This window comes from Formica exsecta, unplaced genomic scaffold (assembly GCF_003651465.1).
Source record: "Formica exsecta isolate Colony F162 unplaced genomic scaffold, ASM365146v1 scaffold38, whole genome shotgun sequence".
Classification (NCBI taxonomy): domain Eukaryota; kingdom Metazoa; phylum Arthropoda; class Insecta; order Hymenoptera; family Formicidae; genus Formica; species Formica exsecta.
The window spans coordinates 1,091,608-1,112,421 of NW_021851042.1; the positions used below are offsets into that span (position 1 = coordinate 1,091,608).

General features: G+C 34.0%; 2 protein-coding genes across 4 annotated transcripts in view; one reads left to right on the forward strand and one right to left on the reverse strand.

Moving 5' to 3' along the window:
* The window catches only part of LOC115239411 (sodium/hydrogen exchanger 9B2), a 27,898-nt gene extending 18,785 nt beyond the window's left edge, over positions 1-9,113 (forward strand). The window contains exons 5-6 of the mRNA XM_029813918.1: positions 3,523-3,687; positions 7,310-9,113. Of these exons, the coding sequence (XP_029669778.1) occupies positions 3,523-3,687; positions 7,310-7,837 (693 nt within the window). The 3' untranslated portion in view covers positions 7,838-9,113. The remainder of the gene's footprint in view (positions 1-3,522; positions 3,688-7,309) is intronic.
* A 420-nt stretch (positions 9,114-9,533) lies between these two features.
* LOC115239418 (G-protein coupled receptor Mth2-like) lies at positions 9,534-19,084 on the reverse strand. Of its 3 annotated transcripts, none has more exons than XM_029813928.1 (9): positions 16,886-19,082; positions 15,877-16,224; positions 15,028-15,331; positions 14,576-14,807; positions 13,700-13,929; positions 13,528-13,621; positions 12,192-12,373; positions 11,285-11,468; positions 9,534-10,718 (listed from the first exon to the last, which is right to left on the reverse strand). In XM_029813928.1, the coding sequence occupies exons 1-9, from the start codon at positions 17,165-17,167 to the stop codon at positions 10,376-10,378; spliced, it is 2,199 nt and encodes a 732-aa protein (XP_029669788.1). In that variant the 5' UTR covers positions 17,168-19,082; the 3' UTR covers positions 9,534-10,375. The 3 variants fall into 3 exon arrangements, with proteins under 3 accessions (XP_029669788.1, XP_029669789.1, XP_029669790.1); XM_029813929.1 differs by having other exon boundaries at positions 13,528-13,606; positions 16,886-19,081; XM_029813930.1 differs by having other exon boundaries at positions 10,599-10,718; positions 11,289-11,468; positions 16,886-19,084.
* Between the last annotated feature and the right edge of the window lie 1,730 nt (positions 19,085-20,814).

The window sequence follows — 20,814 nt, forward strand, 5'->3', positions numbered from 1 at the left end:
AGAAAATAAAATTCTGACGTAAAATCTTGATTTTCATAGAATTAACGAGTTTGTAATATATTTCCAGGGCATTCCGACGTTGATTATCGCGGTTTCCGGGATTGATGATGCGGCATCAGTGGCGGTTTACGGTATTGTGAAGAGCATCATGTTTTCCCACGACGCGCTATGGTACCAGATCCTTCAGGGGCCCATCGCTATTATCGGCGGTCTGGGATTCGGTATCATGTGGGGCTGGTTGGCCAAATACGTGCCGGAAAAAGGCGACGTAAGTACTTTCTCGTTAGTATTAAATCGCGCAATAGAAATTACAATCGTGAACTGCATTTTCGATCAAATATGCGAGTTATATCGAAAAATGTATGAATAAATTTACATGGGTGAGATATTACTTTCCTCATCTCTCTCGTACTTGGATACGTGTCACACGAAGTGGAGTTCACACGATGTGTGCAGATGTGTTTTGAACTTCCTCTTTAAGAGAATAGCTTCCATTCATAAGTTATGTCAGCTGGTGTTCGGAAAAACGTGGCTTCGAGAAGAAGCGATATAAAGTACGGAGTATACGTAACACAGCAACTGTATATATCGCTATTTTCAGAGTTTTTCCATCTTTCGATCCTTGAAATACACGCGAAAGATACGAAACAATGCCGCTTAAATAATAATATCGCGCCTTTCTCACAAGAAAAAGCTTTCAAGGATGCCATTTTAATTATTTTCATTCATGTAAATATAATTTGCATAAAATTGGCACATTTTGCGTCATTTCCTTCGTTACACGCGGGTAGTCGGATAATACGAAATCGACTATTCTAGATCGAGATACAAGAATAAAGGGGCGAAAATAGGGTCAACTGGCGGGGTGTCGTTCACCCCACATCGCACCGCACGGTGAATCTCCCCGCAGTAGATTCCGCTGCATACCGTCAAAGCACTCGCGAGGATAGAGCACACGCGCAAATCCGAATAAATCTACTATCGCCGGATAAATCCACTTACAGCAGTTACCATTTTGCCGTGAAAATCCTGTAAACACTTTATAAATTGCGTACAATCAGGCTGCCACATCCGCAAACCGCCGAGTATCGTCGAGTGCACTTTCGCCGACACATAAACGCTCATATTTTCTCACTCTCGATGAGATCTTCGATGAATTTAAGCACATTTGGAAATTACTAGTCATTCCCGTCATTCCGAATTCTGATAAGCTTCATAAAAGAAAAGTAAGATATCTTTTAGACACATCTTTGTCGTGTGCTTTTCCCCATTAACGTGTGGCATTTGCTCTTCTTACATATCCAAGTTATTTAAGACTTTCATCTATCGAGGAACGCGCGTTCATATTTTATATAGAAATCGACAGGAAGTTTATAGTTAACGCAGGCGTCTTGCAAAAATAGATCCGCCCCCGATAAGTTTTAAGTGAGTAATGATATTCAAAATAGACAATTTAGATCATGTTTTCGTCTCTAGAAGATAACATGAAATAATTATGTATCTTCTGAAAATATGCGTTTCATGACACGATTACTTTTTAACAATATCTATACAATTTTATTTATACAAGATACCATTGTAAGATTTCGCGACGATACTGCAGTATTTCCTTCATCGATCGCGAAAGATTCGAAATTTAATTCAATTTGGCCGAAGATCTGCGAAGATCATCGATTTAGATGAATTAAATGTTTGAGCGCAAATGGTTTCGACAAAGGAGATGTCGAGTACTCGGTTACCACATCGGCACCTCATCGTATCTGAAGTATCATTCACGTAAGGATTAACGCCGTGGCACTGCGCCGATAGTTGCAGTATTCTTAGCTCGCTGCAACCTGATTTAACGGTTTCGGATAAACTTAAACTACAGTGTAGAGAAGAATGTGTTTAAAATTGTTACTTTGTTCATAAATCCTATTTATATCCTATTGTCACACGCTAAGTTTATATTACTTCGTAGACTATTTATTTTCTTTCTTTTCTTGATATTTATAGCGCACAGGATTATCCTGCTTGGAACATAAAAAATTCATTTTTATAATTTATATATCTTATTTTAATAGGCTTCTTGCGAAAGGATTTTAGTACAAGAACGCGAAACGTTTTTAATAATCGTTATTTGAACAATGAAAATGCGCTATTAAATCGACAGGAAGTTTATAGTTAACGCAGGCGTCTTGCAAAAATAGATCCGCCCCCGATAAGTTTTAAGTGAGTAATGATATTCAAAATAGACAATTTAGATCATGTTTTCGTCTCTAGAAGATAACATGAAATAATTATGTATCTTCTGAAAATATGCGTTTCATGACACGATTACTTTTTAACAATATCTATACAATTTTATTTATACAAGATACCATTGTAAGATTTCGCGACGATACTGCAGTATTTCCTTCATCGATCGCGAAAGATTCGAAATTTAATTCAATTTGGCCGAAGATCTGCGAAGATCATCGATTTAGATGAATTAAATGTTTGAGCGCAAATGGTTTCGACAAAGGAGATGTCGAGTACTCGGTTACCACATCGGCACCTCATCGTATCTGAAGTATCATTCACGTAAGGATTAACGCCGTGGCACTGCGCCGATAGTTGCAGTATTCTTAGCTCGCTGCAACCTGATTTAACGGTTTCGGATAAACTTAAACTACAGTGTAGAGAAGAATGTGTTTAAAATTGTTACTTTGTTCATAAATCCTATTTATATCCTATTGTCACACGCTAAGTTTATATTACTTCGTAGACTATTTATTTTCTTTCTTTTCTTGATATTTATAGCGCACAGGATTATCCTGCTTGGAACATAAAAAATTCATTTTTATAATTTATATATCTTATTTTAATAGGCTTCTTGCGAAAGGATTTTAGTACAAGAACGCGAAACGTTTTTAATAATCGTTATTTGAACAATGAAAATGCGCTATTACAGGCGAGCTTAAACTCCTCCTGATATTACTCAAGTGTATCGTTTATCATATCAAGCATATATATATATATATATATATATATATCTTGAGAGTGTATATAAGAATGTGTTTAAAATTGTTACTTTGTTCATAAATCCTATTTATATCCTATTGTCACACGCTAAGTTTATATTACTTCGTAGACTATTTATTTTCTTTCTTTTCTTGATATTTATAGCGCACAGGATTATCCTGCTTGGAACATAAAAAATTCATTTTTATAATTTATATATCTTATTTTAATAGGCTTCTTGCGAAAGGATTTTAGTACAAGAACGCGAAACGTTTTTAATAATCGTTATTTGAACAATGAAAATGCGCTATTACAGGCGAGCTTAAACTCCTCCTGATATTACTCAAGTGTATCGTTTATCATATCAAGCATATATATATATATATATATATATATATCTTGAGCGTGTATATCAAGGGGAGAGAGAGGCGCCCATATTTGGAAACTTATCTTTCATAATGAGATCAATAAATCACTTCGTAATCATGATATGGCGCTTCTGTTGGATCCTAACACTTCGTTTATGTGCTAATGTTGCAGCCGTTTATGGTGCCTCTTAGAGTGCTGATGTTACTCGGAGGTGGATTGTTGGCGGTTTTCGGCAGCGAGGCAATCGAGCTCGGCGGTGCTGGACCGCTTGCGGTCGTAGCTGCAGCTTTCGTCAGCTGTTACTTTTGGCAACAAGAAGGTTGGGAAGTGGACGACGTAAGTACAGATTTATATACAAGTTTTGAAAAGTTTATAAGTTTTCTATCTAATATTTTTTTCTCTGATGTTTGAGTAAATCGCTGATAAAAGATTTATTATTCAAGTATTTTACTCAATCTTTTTTTTTTTTTATTCACACGCCGGATATTAGATAGAGAATTTGTGAATTTCTCATAACTTATAAGAGTTAGGGTATAAATCTATTTAACACATGTTATAATAGTTATATTTTCAATTTAAAATATCACAAAAACTATAAAAGAGCACCATCTAATTTCAGACGTAAATTAGTCAGAAATATACCATCTACAACGTACCTATATGTTGTCAAGATTAAGATGATCTGTGCAACTTTTTGTAAAAAATTACCAAGTATTTTTGCAAAATAAAGTACAAATCTTTTATATCCAATCAGTGTATCTCATCCGTTCATTATTATATATGTATGTATGCACGTATATTGTAGGTATATCGTCTTTTATATCGGCGTTTAAATAAAAAGATTTTTAAGCCGCGCGATATCAAAGACACGTCTACACTTCTCTTTAGTAATTTCTCTTAATATAAGATAAAATAGTTAAAACATATTTAGTATATCTGATCACAAATGATTCACACGGATATATTGGATGATTGCATAAGTTCGTGCCCGATTTTCATAGATGGCATTAAGTTACTGCATGGCGGAGTTCTATTGTTTTCGTGTGGTAATTGTTGCTTACACCGAATAGATGACGTTGTCTTATGTCAATTTAGCGTCAGACATTGTTCAGATAAGTCCATTTGTGCATAAGAGAAATCATTAAAAATGGAGAACGAAAAGGTGCATTTGCGGCATGTAATGTTATATGAATTTCGGAAAGGCGTGAGTGTTGGGATTGCACAAAAAAATATTCAAACCGTTTATTTGGACCGCGCTCCTGCTCTCCGAACAGTCAAAAAGTGGTTTGGCAGATTTCGAAATGGTGATTTCAACATGGAGGATCAACCCCGCTCTGGACGGCCTTCTGGCATTGATGATGACATTGTGCATGCCTTAGTGGAAAGAAACCCAAGGATTACAACTGAGGATATTGCTGAGAGGCTGAACATCGATAATTCAACCGCTTTTCGTCATTTAAAAAAGCTTGGATACGTTTCCAAGCTTGATACATGGGTGCCGCATCTCCTGACTGAAAGGAATAAGCTAAACCGTATGACTGTGGGTCTTTCTCTTCTCGAGCGTAACAAAAAAGAGCCTTTTTTAGATCGAATGGTAACAGGCGATGAAAAGTGGATTCTCTACAAAAACGTACAGCGAAAGAGGACATGGAAAACAGCAGCTGAAGGAGCAGAACCCGTAAGCAAAGGCTGGCTTGCATCCGATGAAGGTGTTGCTGTGTGTTTGGTGGGATCGCAAGGGAATTATTTACTTTGAGCTGCTCCGACGCGGCGAAACAATCACGGCGGACAAGTACTGTGAGCAACTAACTAGACTCGCTGCAGCTATTCGAGAAAAACGTCCGATTTTGGCCAATCGAAAAGGCGTCATCTTCCACCACGACAATGCTAGGCTACACGTCGCTCAACAGACGCTGCGAAAATTGCAGGAGTTGCAATGGGAAATTCTGCAGCACCTGCCATATTCTCCAGATATTGCGCCTTCAGATTTTTATCTGTTCCGGTCTTTGCAGAATAGTTTAAATGGCAAGAATCTCAATTCCGAGGAAGCTGTCGAAAACCACCTTACAAACTTTTTTCAAGAAAAACCAAGTTCTTTCTTCAAAAATGGAATCGACAAGCTTATAGATCGTTGGAAAACCATTGTAGAAAAGAATGGAGACTATATAATTGATTAATAAAAGTGTTATCTCTAAAATATAATCTATTGAAGTTTATATTTAAATCGGGCACGAACTTATGCAATCACCTGATATTTAACACATGTTATATACATATGTTAAATTCCTAAATTATTTTCGTAAACGTTGCTAAGATTCGAAAAAAGATAACGTAGATAAACCATAACTAAATCAATTCAAGAAATATTGCGAGTTAAGTATCGAGATATCTTTCTCAATTCTTCAAAATTTCCATCTAAAAACATACAAGATATTAAATATTTAATCTATTGGCGGAAGGAAGAGGTATCGGTGACGGAAGGCGCCGGCGGCGCTTCACTCTCCTGCCCCAATAACTTGAATCTCGTGAAATATTCAGGCCGACGTATCGTCGCTATTCGGGTAGGGTGCGGATTGGGAGTCAACTGGCTCGTTCCTATTTCCGCATCTCGCGTCGCATTCCCGCTGTCGACGACGGCGGTGCCGGCGACACGTTCTTTCGCACACGCGTTCCGTGACGTGACTGTAACCAGCACATCTGTCGATATTACACCCCCGTATGCGATATGCGCCTCGTATGTCACGGAGCTCGTCGGCATAATATATCCCGGTCGGATTAATTACTACGCAACAATCGCACGATGATGCGGCGACGGCAATGCCTTTTGTCTTAAATAATGATGAATGATGTAATTTATTCCGAGTTTAAACACTGTTTTCCGCATATATGCGATATCCTATGTGATTAAATCTCATCAGATACATCGCGGAATTAAACGAGACTAAACGCGCATATATAATTGGATTAGAATGCAAATATAATTTCGCACACACACATATACATACGTATATATGTATATGTAAGATTAGATAGATAGACAGTGATATATATAATTTGATGCGAATAAATACAATTGTATTATTTTCTGTAAAATATTTGATATATCATTATATATACATATTCCTTAAAATGTTTAATATCATCTATTTGATATTATCTTAGAAGCTATAATACATTAAAGAAACGTATATTAGAGAGCATATATATTATTATTTTCTTGTATCCGCGAGGCTGACGCGTGCCATTATCAGAAAATTGTATGGAAATAAATTAAATAAATCAATATTGTCGAGATTTCCTACGCACCGCGTGCGCGTGTAAACAATAGCGCTAAATACGAGCCTGCACACACCGCGTGAACTCTGGATATTCTGTATTTCCATGCAACGTTGGAAGATTTCCATATCCCGATATCGAGCGCATGAACAATGCGATGCGATATCATCGCCGAATACAGAATCGGTTATCCTTTAAAGGAAATTCGGTGGAAAATCATTATTTTGTGGAAATCATTTTCTGTTGAAAAGTCGTGGCGTTTTAATATCTTACGCGCCTGTATGTCGGCAAATCTAAATAAACTTCTGTTATTATTTCTCTTCTTATATTTCTAATTATTAATTATTTTTGAAACTAAACAAAACTTTTTCCTTGCTTATCATGTCTATCATATATCTTGTCGCGATTGTATGTTTTTTTTTTTACAGAATCGGTTATCCTTTAAAGGAAATTCGGTGAAAAATCATTATTTTGTGGAAATCATCTTCTGTCGAAAAGTCGTGGCGTTTTAATATCTTACGCGCCTTGTGTATCTCGGCAAGGCTAAATAAATTTCTGTTATTATTTCTCTTCTTATATTTCTAATTATTAATTATTTTTGAAACTATACGAAATTTTCTCCCTCCTTATCACGTCTATCATATATCTTGTCGCGACTGTATGCTTTTTTTTTTCATTGCAGAATCCGGTGGCCACATCTTTCGAGATCTTCTGGATGATATTCGAGCCGATCCTGTTTGGCATTACTGGGATGCAGATCAAGATCAACGAGCTGGAAGGAAAGACCGTCTATCTCGGGCTAGGCTGTTTGATAGCCGGCATCGTCATCCGGATCGGGGTAACGGTGTTATGCGGAATCGGTTCCAAGCTCAATCTCAAAGAGAAAATATTCATCGCCCTGTCATGCATGGCCAAGGCGACTGTGCAGGCGGCCCTGGCTCCTGTCACTCTCGACGAGGTCGACAAGGATAATCAACGTGAGGTCGAATACGCTGAGATGATATTGATGTTGTGCGTGCTCTCAGTGCTTTTGACAGCGCCGGCGGGTGCCATCATCATCACGCTCTCGGGACCAAAGCTCCTGACGAAGACTACCACGCCGGTCGCCCCACCGGAAGCTTGGAAAGCGCGCAGGCCGTCGATGCGCGACATTTCGATCATCAACGAGGATCCGGACCTCGAGGAAACCGCGAACGAGAGAAAACCCTGACGACCTCGTTTAATTCGCATTTAAAGTCAATCTAATAAGAGTCCGTCTTTATTTCCCGGCATTCCCAAAAGTGCCTTTATTTTGGTTATTCAAGGTATTACTTAAAGATCATAAGTTATATTTATATAACTATCATTGGCGAGATATTAATTAATTATTACAAGGACGAGGTTTAATGATAACCGACTGAAAATGAAGTAATTATAGTGATATGGCAGGGATATTATAGTTGGAATTATCTTGAGTCATTTAAATGAATTTTCAACTTTATTCAATCTGATGTTAAATCATCGATTGTTAGATTAATGATGACTCTAGTATAAATCATTCTTTATACAAAATGAGGAAACGATCGTGGAAAATCTTGTATGTTTATACTATGTTACAAGGAAAGGATGCGTTTATTTAAAGATTTCATGGTTCTAGGAGATTTCGGAATTTATACGTCCAAAAATTTCATTATAGAAACTCTTATATTATAGATGTATATATTTATAATAATGTTCATATATTATTTTTTTTCTTGACGACTATACTTTACGCAAGAAATCCATAAGCAAGACACTACAAACGTCTTTTATTATATGTATGTACATATGTTGTTTTAATAGATTTGTATTGTAATTGCTGATTTTGTTATGTATTTAAACAAAAAGAAAAGAGACTGTGTTGTGGAAGAGATATATCCACATAGTGCTGGCAATAACATCAATAATAAATAAAATAACGCGTAATAGTAATAATAATTTTATCGCGATTCACTTGTTATTCAATGCTAATTTTTATTAAAACGAATTATCGTTTGTTCCTGCGAAAGAAAATCATTCGTTAAAGATTGTGACACGTAAAGATATTTTTCTAACAAGTTATAACACACACGCAATGCATGCAAGAAACGCAATCAATTGTGCGCTGGTCCGTACTACTATTAAGCGTGTATTGATTTTAGAAGCTCGATGAGTGATTGATGACTAAGAGTGGCGGCCGTGTTATAATAGACTTTATGATTTTAAGCGATACGTTTATGCCAGAAAGAGATAAATTGTACGAGATTTAATATTAGTATCACTTGTCAAAAAATTATAGCCGCGATATATATCTTAGTCTTTTCTTCGAGGACTATTTCAATAGTAGAAGAAAGACCGGACCGTGGATTTTAGTTTCGAAGTGGCATAAAAATTTGCTCTCACGCGCCGTTTTGATATTAAAACGGAAATGTAAAAACTGATGAATGCATCCTAGTGCAAGTAGATATATTGTTTTGCAAAAAAAAAAACATGATTTTATCGTTAAACTCCATTTGAGTATATTAAAAATAAAAGCAATTTTTTGCTATCTGTGGAGTTTTTTATATTTATTTTATTCCTGCGGATTACTACCAATTAAAAAAATAATTAATTATCGTAATACAATATGCGGGAATAAAAGTACAACAATAAATATTTTAATATTTACACTTGTGAGACATCCTATAATTTTCCCTAAAAAGCTTTACTGTACTTGATTATTTGAGAATATTATTTCAAAAATAGCATTTTTAATTTGTGCTTGTCGTTGATCGTAATTTTACCTGCGTAAAGAGATATTAGTTTAAAAGAGATAGTTTGTGCTCTATAAAAACGCATTATATAATACCAATAGATCAGTCACTTTTCGTCAATCGTACTAAAGGATATTCTTAAAAACGCAAAAATATATCAGAAATCATTTAATATTTAAACGATGATTTTTACATACATGACTTTGTACTTAATCTACATACACACAAAATCATGCTTACTTATACATTGTACTTATCTAACAATACAATATCGTTTTTAATTTGTGATAATCTAACTTTTTTGATATTTTTGGTAACATCACGACATAGTACATTACTACAGATAAAATTAATATTCCTTCTCTTTCTCTCGCGCTTCTGTAATATAAAATTTTGTACCATTCTCAGATTTTTCTAATAAACTTTTTTAACAAACTTCTGAGAGCCAAGATAATTATTAGTAAGTATATCAATATGATATATGGTAATATAAAAGCAAATTTTTTACAATGGCCCTATGTTCTATTTATGACACTATTCGCATGACGTCCAATGAAACGCAATTACCCTTGTGCCAATTATTCACTCCTTGTATTCTGTGAGGGTGATAAAATTATCCCAGATAGCAAATTAAGAGGTCTTGTTCGGAACATAATCCATTCACAGTGGCTCTCAATAAACCCTCTTTTAATAAACTGTTTCTCTCTCTCTCTCTCTTTTTCGTTATTATAAATTTATTAGTTTATTAAAATGCATTAACCGTTGGGCATATTGGATATAGTAAAATATTAATAATAGTTATTTATATACGTATTTGGTTTATCTAACATACATATACACACAGACACGCGCGCGCGCGCGCGCACACACACACGCACACACACAAAAGAATAAATAGAGGATAATTTAAAATAGTTCGGATGGTGCGGGCATATCGAATATATGTAAAAAAGGTAAGGATAAACTATTTATATGTACTAAGCAATTGAATTGTTACCTTATGGCGCCGAACTGATCGCAAACGTAGTCATTAACGTACTGCTGCTCGCACTTTTTCTGACTCTATAAGGATCTTGCAAAATCGTAGTCGCGTTGCACGTTGGATTCGGTTTATTCTTGGTATTTAATCCCAATCGTCTGCGAAGGGCCAGGTAAACGCGGCTCTTCAAGACAAAGAGAATGAAGATCGATAGGCCCTGAAGGCAATTGAAGACGTCACTAACGTAGAACAATGTGTAATGCCAGTAAATGTAATTTAAATATTTCTTCATGAAGAACGACGCCACCTCGCAGCTCCAGGACATTCCCATAACGATGAACAGTTTGATATTCATGACAAATCTGTCAAAAAATATTATGGATAAAAAAGAACCTTGCGTGAAATACAATTTAAACTACAATAATAATAAAAATTAATGGCATATAGAAGAATGATTAAACTCGATAAAATTTCTGTTAAAATTAAAATTCTTTTGTATTTGTTATAAAAACAAAGTTATTCACATGTAGCTAAAATCCAACTCTATTGATCATTTAAAAAAAAAAAAAAAAAAAACCGACAGTATTTCGACTAACTCATCACTGAATTCGACGGTGTATAAACTAAACGCATTTTAAAACACACACGATTTTTATTACCGTAGTTCTAGTTTTAAATAGTGAATGATTCTCGCATTTTTTTTTTTTTTTACGTAGTTGTACTAAAGCGATTTCGGGGAAAATGCTCTCCCTCAAAGACGGTAAAACCAATCTCAAAACCACACATGTCAAAATTTATGTTCGCTAACCGTGAATTTATTGTTAAAGTGTCTTTTCTCGTTTATATGATTGTAATTTGAAGACAAAACAGAGATCATTAAGCTTTTCTCTCGCCGAGAGAAAGTTGACAAAAAAATAAAATAACTCACCTACTTCTATCGGAATGAAATCGCTTGCTCCTGGGATCCATAGGATCCGTAGTTACTCTTTTTATCTCCGCTTTCACCTTATTGCAATGTACCGATGTGAGAACGAAAAACACGACGTTAGATATCAGTTGAATCGTTATGGGGCCGATAAAGAAAGTTAATTCGCTGAACGAATCTGGATTTTCTGTAACATTTGATTAAAGAATATAGAGAGCACGTATTCTTTGCACAAATATGAAGAAAATTGGATGACGTAATGTCTCTCTTATGCACACACATACACACGTACAATAAAATTATATTATTTAATTATTTTCACACCATTAGTATTTTTTATAATAAAAGAATTAATTATTTTTTTACCACATTCAAATAGGAAATGCAACTACATTAAAAAGTACGATTCAGTAATGCATATCTTTATCTTCATTTCAAATTGTAAACGATCACTTGTCGCGGATCTCTCTTGATCATTACCGAGCGCAATTATTTCAGCGATATAAACGATATTTTTTACGCGAGTAGTTAGTTTCTTTGCACTTTATATATTGAGGCGCAATGAGGCTTGAATTTGTACCAGCTCGATCGATATGGTTACTCAGAAACTTTTTAATTATCGGATAATAATTGCGATAGAAACTATCAAAGAAAGAGATTTTATTTGCCTTCTTTTCAATACGATAAACTTTGAACAAATTTTCCGACTAGAACTCGTACCGTATCCTCAAACTCATCTATTTCCAATGTATATATTATAATAACAAGAGAGTATATGTGAAATCTTTAACGTTGAGTCAAACTTCTCGTTACAAGGCCAGCGATCTTTCCACGAACATCATAATTAGCACTGACAAATTTACGTTACATCATCTCAAACAGCAGTAATTGGTCCCAGCAGATGACTCACGTGTAAACCAACAGCTCGTATTGCCAATATCGGGCTGCAAATAATCTGGCAGGATATCCGTGTAGTCGGCAATGATCGTTAGGATTGACACCAGCAGAGAGAGGCCCCATGCGTACAAGCAATATAACAGAAATTTTTTTCTATGTCCACGGGCCTTTGTAATCGTACTGCCACGTAAAACTCTGCGAAAAATAAGCTATCATTATTTTACTTATTAAATTTGAATAAATCAAAGACCGCATTAATCTTTAAAAAGAGCGAAATTAATCTTTAATTTCGAAATTCACTCTGTATATTTTTCTTGAGCTGATATTTTCTATTAATATTAATCAAATAATAAATAAAGAAAATTGAGAAAAACTAATGACGGGACACGTGCATGACATACCACGTCATAAAAATTGTATCATCCAGAACAATTCAATCAACAGGATCGTTTTTAATTCGAGAAATATATTATTTAAAAATCCAACCATAAAATTTCGCAAATATCGCATGAATAACACGTAATTTGCTTTTTAATGCAAAATGAATGAGAATGCGAATGTTTAGGAAACGAACTCGTGGAATTCCCGATCAAGATTTCGGTATTAAAATACGTCGTCGTCAAGACATGGAAATCTATTTTCTTCGTATATTTACAAATCTCTCGTCCAGAATAGCATCTTGAATACATAAACGTTCGTAACCGTCGAGGGAGACCAGAGGCAAGACACTCTCCAATTTGGAGCAATCATTAGGTCGCTTTTTTATATCGCACAATATGTACGAGATTTTTCTTAATAAGAAATCAAAAAATCATTCTTTCATTCTATTAAAAATTATCTTCTATTTAATTACTTTCTATAAATTGTAACGATGATTTACAAAACAAACGCAAGCTAAAACTACTGTGTAAAACTGTATACTTTCTGCGTTTTATCCATATAACGTTGGCGCTATATAAAATGCGTTGAGTCATTTCAATGTTTAATATTTGGCGTTGTATATTTTTTTTACTACCGGTATACGCGTAGTACAACAATTTTGTACACAGAATCTATAGACACATTCGGAATGATGGGACGGTTAACGAGAACGGTGATAGTGATGAGACAATTCTGTAGAAGGCCAATGAAACTCTATCGGGTAAATGAGACAACATAATAATTTTCGTAATCATAGACTATCAGCGATCATTGTCATAAAATCATTAAAAAAGGCTTATCATTTATTTGGTATTAGTTATCAAAGAAAAATGATTATTGATTCTCGGAAAATACTCGCGCGCTGCCCCATCTATTCAATTGCCTCGATTACCCCGTTTGATCCGATCGTATTATCGCGAATGACTTACCCGAAGGTCCACCATATGTCGAAGCACATGACGTTGAGCCAGGAAAATGACGATAGAAAGCAAAAAAGCATGATGTAAGCTGAAAAAATATTTTCTTTTTTCCTTAACGTTGTTTATATATTATACATATTTCCTGGTATATATGACAATGTATACCAATCGCATAACCAACCTAAAGCTTTGCATGCTGTCGTAGCTCTTAACTCCTCGGTTTCAACTACACTAGCGGGCATAATCCAGGGTACGATGGCTAAACAGGTAAAAGCCAGGATGAGGCTGCCTACGTGGCACATGAGCGTTTTACCATGAAGATTTTGTAGACTTGGAAGGCACACATATACTAATAGAGTCATCAACAGAAAAGCGCAGCTGGTGATTTCCAAGGCGCTGTTTATTTGGTATCTATCAAGTCGAGTGAAAAATATGTATTTCACATTTTTACATATTACATATTTCGCAGTGAACACGCGTGACATGTTTATTCAATGCTCATATGGCTGAGCACCGTTGCTTTCGTCAATTTGACAGACATTGACGAATGCTTCTCTTTAATCGAGTATACCACGAAACGTTTACAAGTTTCAAATACTGAGCATCGTCTATTGTGCGGCATGCTATGTTTGTTTGAACTTTGTGAAGTTTAAACAAATCAAGCCAGTCGAGTTTCGCCAAATATGGCAGAATTTACGGTGAGAGAGCTAGGAGCCTTGAATTCATAGTTACAAATGTAATGTCAATACAAATTTAACACAATGCATTCACTTTAGCATTAGAACTTATACGTATGAATTTATTTCTTTTAAAACAATTTTTCTTTGATATCTCAAAATGTTTCAGCATATTCAAATATAATTTTTAAGATCTCGAATACATATAAACTGCATTCTCTCTCTACGGTAAAGTTTACCAAGAAAATATGATTGACAAAATAAAGTTGAATAGAATAACAGAAATACATGATTATTAAATAAACTAAAAAAAAATATGTGATTATTGTATAATTATCAAATAATGCGATTTAAAGTTTAAAAGAAAATAAAAATTGTACCTCGTTCGAGTGTGTTGAGGTATCTCTGGATCTTCGAAACATATAAACAAATGAAAATTATGATCGAATTCCGATTTGTTATAAAAGATGTCCATGCAATATTCGTTCTGGTCGAAGATCTGATAACCTTCGGTGAGAACATGTCCTTCTGTCGTCAACGACCATTCTTCTTCTCTTGGATCCACGGGATACATGCCATGTTTACACGGCTTCCCAATCAAGACTCCATAATCTAAGCAATCAGAACAAAATCTGCGTCAGTAACTTTATATATATATAAGGTTTCCCCCTCCCTTTCCGGAAATCGCAAATAATTTTTTTAATTTAATGTTTCAAAAACTTTTCTGTTATAGTATTTCAATTCGCTAATTTCAGGATACCTTGTATATATATAAAAAGATGAATTTTTTCTTCAAAGAAACAATAAGACATTTAGATTTTATTAGAACAACCTTTGCTTATGTTAAAAGTAGATGATTCCGTTCGATTCACGGCATTTGCTAAAGCCTGGTGAAATTCAATCGGTTCTTCGGGCGTAGTAAGTTTATTACATCCCCGAGTATAAAAAAATTCGTCCTCGGCGCAACACTTTCTAATGCAGGAGTTTCTGTCGCAGAATCTCGAATCTCTGCAAACGCGGACTACTAATCTTCTATTAAACATGGAATTTGGCAGCATTTCGAGGCAGGCGTTATCCTCGGTAAGAAAGAATTCCTCTTTGATGATATAATTATTTTTGGACACTGGAACCATCATCTGCCAAATTATTTGCTATTTAATGTTATTTTAATTCGTGCATTCAAAAGATAAATAACAGTTAATTTCGTGCTATATTATATAAAATCATGAATAATATACAAAACATTTTACAAAGTTTTTTATATTTTAAAAAAGTCTTATAATATGTAACTAATGATAATTATGTGAAATATTATAACATCTCTAAACTTCTTTAGACATACATGAAAAGTTACATCTCAGAATTCTCAGAAAGTTAATTTAATATGGCATTAAAATATTATTAATAAATTCATCATTTGATAAAAAAAAAATCTATTTAGAGAACGAAAATAATAAATTTATAATAAATTTTGTTTTATAATAAAAATGTGACTTAAAATTTGTTTTTCAAGATTGAAGATTAAATTATCTGCAAATTTTTTTTTATAATTGAACATAATTTGTTCACTTGAGAAAATTAAATCTCTATGTAATAATAGAGATAATTGTTTATGAATGAAAGAACATGCAACCGTAAAAAGTTTAGAAACTATTTTAAAAGTCTTAGCCGCCTCGCTCACCGAGTAAGTTCCGTTTCGCAAGAAAATATCGTCTTCGTCAATCTCGTAATCTACGATCGGACCTTTGCACGTAGGTGGACCTTCGTTAGCTATCACCACTAAATCTACATCAACCGATCCATTTGATAAAAATGTTAAGAGACTTTCTGATTTGTTTAGCCAAGGCACGCAAGCTTTCGTGCGGCTGTCAAATATACTACTATGAGAGCAACATTTTCTAACTGCGAACTGCGTAAAGGCTGTGTTAATCGCTTTTACTTGTCGATCTTTATTTGATTGACAATAAACAATTATTACGGTCTTTTCTCCAGTTATTTGCTCGTAAAGTATCTCGAGACAAGCTGGAACCTGCAAACAATTTATTAAATTTATGGAGAAAGATTTGATATATTTTTAACGTTATATTTAATATAGCGTTTCCTATAATCTATTATTATAAGAATTTAAATTGGATTATTTGGACAAAATATTGGACAATATTTGATTACGTGGCGCGGCAATAATAATTTTAAGAAAAATACTATTAAAAGGACTCCTAAGCGCACATGCAATTTTTTTTTTTTCGAAATTGTATATATAAACGGTATTAAAAATATATTTAATCCCTTTTTGTCAATATTCTCTGCATTTTTGAAGAAAATTTAGTATTCTTATCACATAGTATTTACATTTTTGTACTATGGAAAAACGTAACGCATCCAAATATACTCAGGTAAATTAAAGGAGTTCATATCTAATTATAAGGGAGTGATTGATATTTCAGTTCAAAGATTGAGGCTTTTTTCAGAATCAAGAATTAGCGTAACTCACGTAATTGAAATGGAATTTATATTATTTAGTTTTAATAAAAAGATTGTATTTTCTATTCTCTATTATATATTTCATCATAAACGCGTTTCTCTTTCTAATTAAATTAAAAGCACTTGATTTTTACCTCGACACAAGAGTATTAAAATATCAAGATCCTATAAGATAAAAAGATTGATCCAATCAATTGTTAACGATTTACCTCTAAGAAATTGGAATCGAAATCGTCGAGTGGTGTTGTTACAATGTCTTCGGGTTCATCACACTGCGGAAGTCCTTGGAACTCCGCAGTAACATTTCGATGGAGAGCATAAAGTTCTATCATGCTATTCGGTACCGAAACACACTCCACTGTGGAATGCCCTGAGAAGATCTTTCCTGGCGGACAACACTTTGCCAGATGCGATTTCGATGACACTTTTGTCGAGGATAACATCAAAGTACCGAGCAATACGAACCTTATCGTGAACATGATGTGTGGCATAGAAATACAATTATTTTTTTACCGTACACACGCAATCTCTTTTAATTATTTCCTCTTTAGACATCGCTTGACGTTACGCGTAAATTACTACTCTCCGGTTGTCACTTCCGTTACCTTTCAAGTACACTTGAAAACTATTTTTTAATACGCCATACTCGCGTCTGTATTTATTTCAGTTTTTTTCTGGGATATAATTCACTGTCACTAATTTTGATATATACACAATCACTATTTTCTTTTGCCTGATTTTGGAAGAAGAATTTTTTCTCCTGTTTAGATTATCTTAAATTGTATTTAAGTCAGTCTTTTTTAAATTCACTCGGATAATCTGTCTTACAAAGATTTACAGCTGTATAATTTTTATATACAACTAAATTATTACGTTTGTAATCAATTTTACTTGCTGATTCTTCTTTCCAAGTTTTCTTTACGACTCATCTTATATTACGTCTAGGTCAGCTGATTTAAAATCTCGAACAGCTGGTGTCCACGTGAATGCTATTCAATATACGGATAGAACGGAAATAAATGTTATGTTTAACGACAGTGTTGAATTGTCCTTGTACTGAATCATCGTATATCGAAATTTACATCGCTACAATTTTAGCGCGGATTATATAATGTTTGATATCATATGTAATTATATAATAATATCGGATTAGTAAATCCTTTAGAGAGAAATTAAAAATCCTTCAATATTTATATTTTTTAAATCAAATCTGAAATATTTATAAGCCTTTTGCAAATAAACATTTTATATATATCCCCAAATTAATTTATTCTTTATATAATAAAATATCTATGGTAAAATTTTATTTAGTTCATCATAGAATAAGTAAATATAAGATCATTAAACATTTTAGCAATTCGTTCATTCATATTTAGCACTCACCCAGTTTATAAATTGCAATCTGGATCATTTTTTTCTTTTTATTCTCCGATTCTTTTGTCTTCCTCGAGCAAAGTTAAAAAGCGAGTCGTCCGTGTATCTCTTCATCGGCGTTCGATCGTGTTAGTGTTGTTTCAACAGACAACACGTCTGTGCAAACAATTTCAAGAACAATCTCGGCTAATCGATTTTATAATGTCGCCTTTATAATAAGCCGTTATTAACGCAATTATCTCTCGCATTTATATATTTCATTGTAGTATTCACGCAACTCGCGAAACTTACATGCGGCGAAGGCGAGTTGAAACTGTCATTCATACATATTCCTTTACGACGCACGTACATACAAATCAACGCGAATAAAAAAAAAAAAACGAAGCAAACTTTCAACTCTGTGCGCGCTCCAGTAATACCGGATGCTCGAGAACCGTCTGTACAAAGAGATACCACTTCCACGGTCGTCCGGTTTCATCTGCCTCTTTCTTTATTCGTCGCTTCTTTCTATCCCTCTTTTCTCCCGATCTTTCAATTACCCACTCTCTCATTTACTCGTATACGTAGGCATTCTCTCCTCATATCTGTCTCTCTTTTCCGCCCTATGATGGTCTTTCTTTATCTTCCTTCTTCTCAGTTTCTTCGAATTTGTACCTATCGATACGCAACAGAGGAGTTGGGCCGTATTGAAGTTTTACGTTGATTTGCAAAATATATCAATATAAGATTCAAAAATTACAACAGCGCTTAAAATAATTTATATATATGTATATATATGTGTGTGTATATTAAACTTATGCGAATATAATTATACTTACGTTGCTATTATTGATTGTTTCCGAACTATCAAAATATATGATTTCGATGATGACAGTTTTACTCACAATGGAAAACTAATTATCATGATCGAAAAAAAGCAACAATAAACTTTGAGACTTTTAAGAGAACTTTGATACAATTGAGTATCGATTTATCATTTTTAAGATATGCCTTTTTTAAAAGTGGCTTCTTTCTAATTTTTTCTAATTAATAAAAAATGTACGATATTTCTTTTTAAGTATAGATTTTTATAAAATTTTATAAATATAAAAATCGATTTCCTTTAATTCTCTTATTTAAATTATCTAAATAAACAAAAATAAATAATTAATTTTTTATAAGTAAAAAATAAAAAAAATATATAAATGAAATAATAACTAATGAATTAATCATCTCATAGTTGCGGAGATCTTTCAGGTGTGTGACGTCTCGTCATTTTTCAAAGCCATATTTTAACTAATAATTAAGTACCACACCTATTTCTGCATTATGCTTATGGAATATAGAACAATTATTTAACCATTTCCTCTTATTTCCGTTATTAATCAATTTCACTAATTGCTTATTGTTCTAGTTCCATATAATTATTTGACTTAGAAATTAACTATATTTTAGTTCTTTTACTAGTAATAATCGATTGCGCAAGGAATTAAAGATTCTTTGGACCGACCAATCAGAAGGTTTTATTTAGAACTAGGCAGCTGCGCAGTAGTAACTTTCTAGAACTGACCGGCGGTTAGGGCCGTGGCACATAGAAAAACTTAAGCAGTAAGACTTAGGCCGGTATTCATAGTCCGTTCTTATATCCAAGATCGTCTTAAGTGTGGTCTTGGGTCGTCTTAAGATCCCATTCAACCAATGAAATGGCCGCATAGTATCTTAAGATCGTACTTAAGACGATCTTAAATAAAAGAACGGACTATGAATACCGGCCATAGACATAGTATATCTAGACCGAGTGTTGAGGATTAAGAGGATGCCGGACCGTCCTGTTTTACCGACCATAATAATTATATATTTGCTTAATATAAAAGTTTTGGCAGTTTGTATGTACAAAATAAGATAGGTTCCCACTCGGAAATGCATGAAAGAATATAAGTGAACGTTTGAAAATATATTTAGAAGCCTAGTAAAAAACATTTCGGTGTTCAAAAATTTTGCACACCGAAATGTTTTTTACTAGGCTTCTAAATATATTTTCAAACGTTCACTTATATTCTTTCATGCATTTCCGAGTGGGAACCTATCTTATTTTGTACATACAAACTGCCAAAACTTTTATATTAAGCAAATATATAATTATTATGGTCGGTAAAACAGGACGGTCCGGCATCCTCTTAATCGGTTCAATCCGCGCCCGGATTAAAGAGTAATCGATTTTAATTCCGAACGAACTATACCCATACAACACTGAAAGATTGCAGAAACGTTGCATAGACCTTACATTGAAACATTGTAATATTGCATGGAAGTTGCGAAATGTTTCTGCAATGTTACTGCAAGCCTGCGGCAACGTTGAAATGTCCGTCCTTAGAAATATTACAATGTAAGACTACAGTAATGTTACGGTGCAATATATTTGTAATATTTAAATATGTTGCTATAAGAAAAAAAGATTGTGAATTTATGCAATTACGAGTTTTTTCTCGTCTCTCTTGGATGTCTTTATATATCCTCAAAGTTTATCTAATAAATTTGAAGCATTTTGCATATTAAAAAATTATTATCAAATTTTTGCTTTTATATTCAAATTTAATCGACCATTTTCGGCAGGGTTGTAGCCTTAGAACATATATAAATGGAAGGGGAATAGCAGGCTGAAAAGTGTCGAAGGAAGTGAGAAAGAAATCGTAGTTGCCTCTCTCTTGTGAGTAACTACACATACAAGCATCGTGTCTGTAGTATACATACTTTTGTGTACACACACATGGCCGCGCATGCGCAC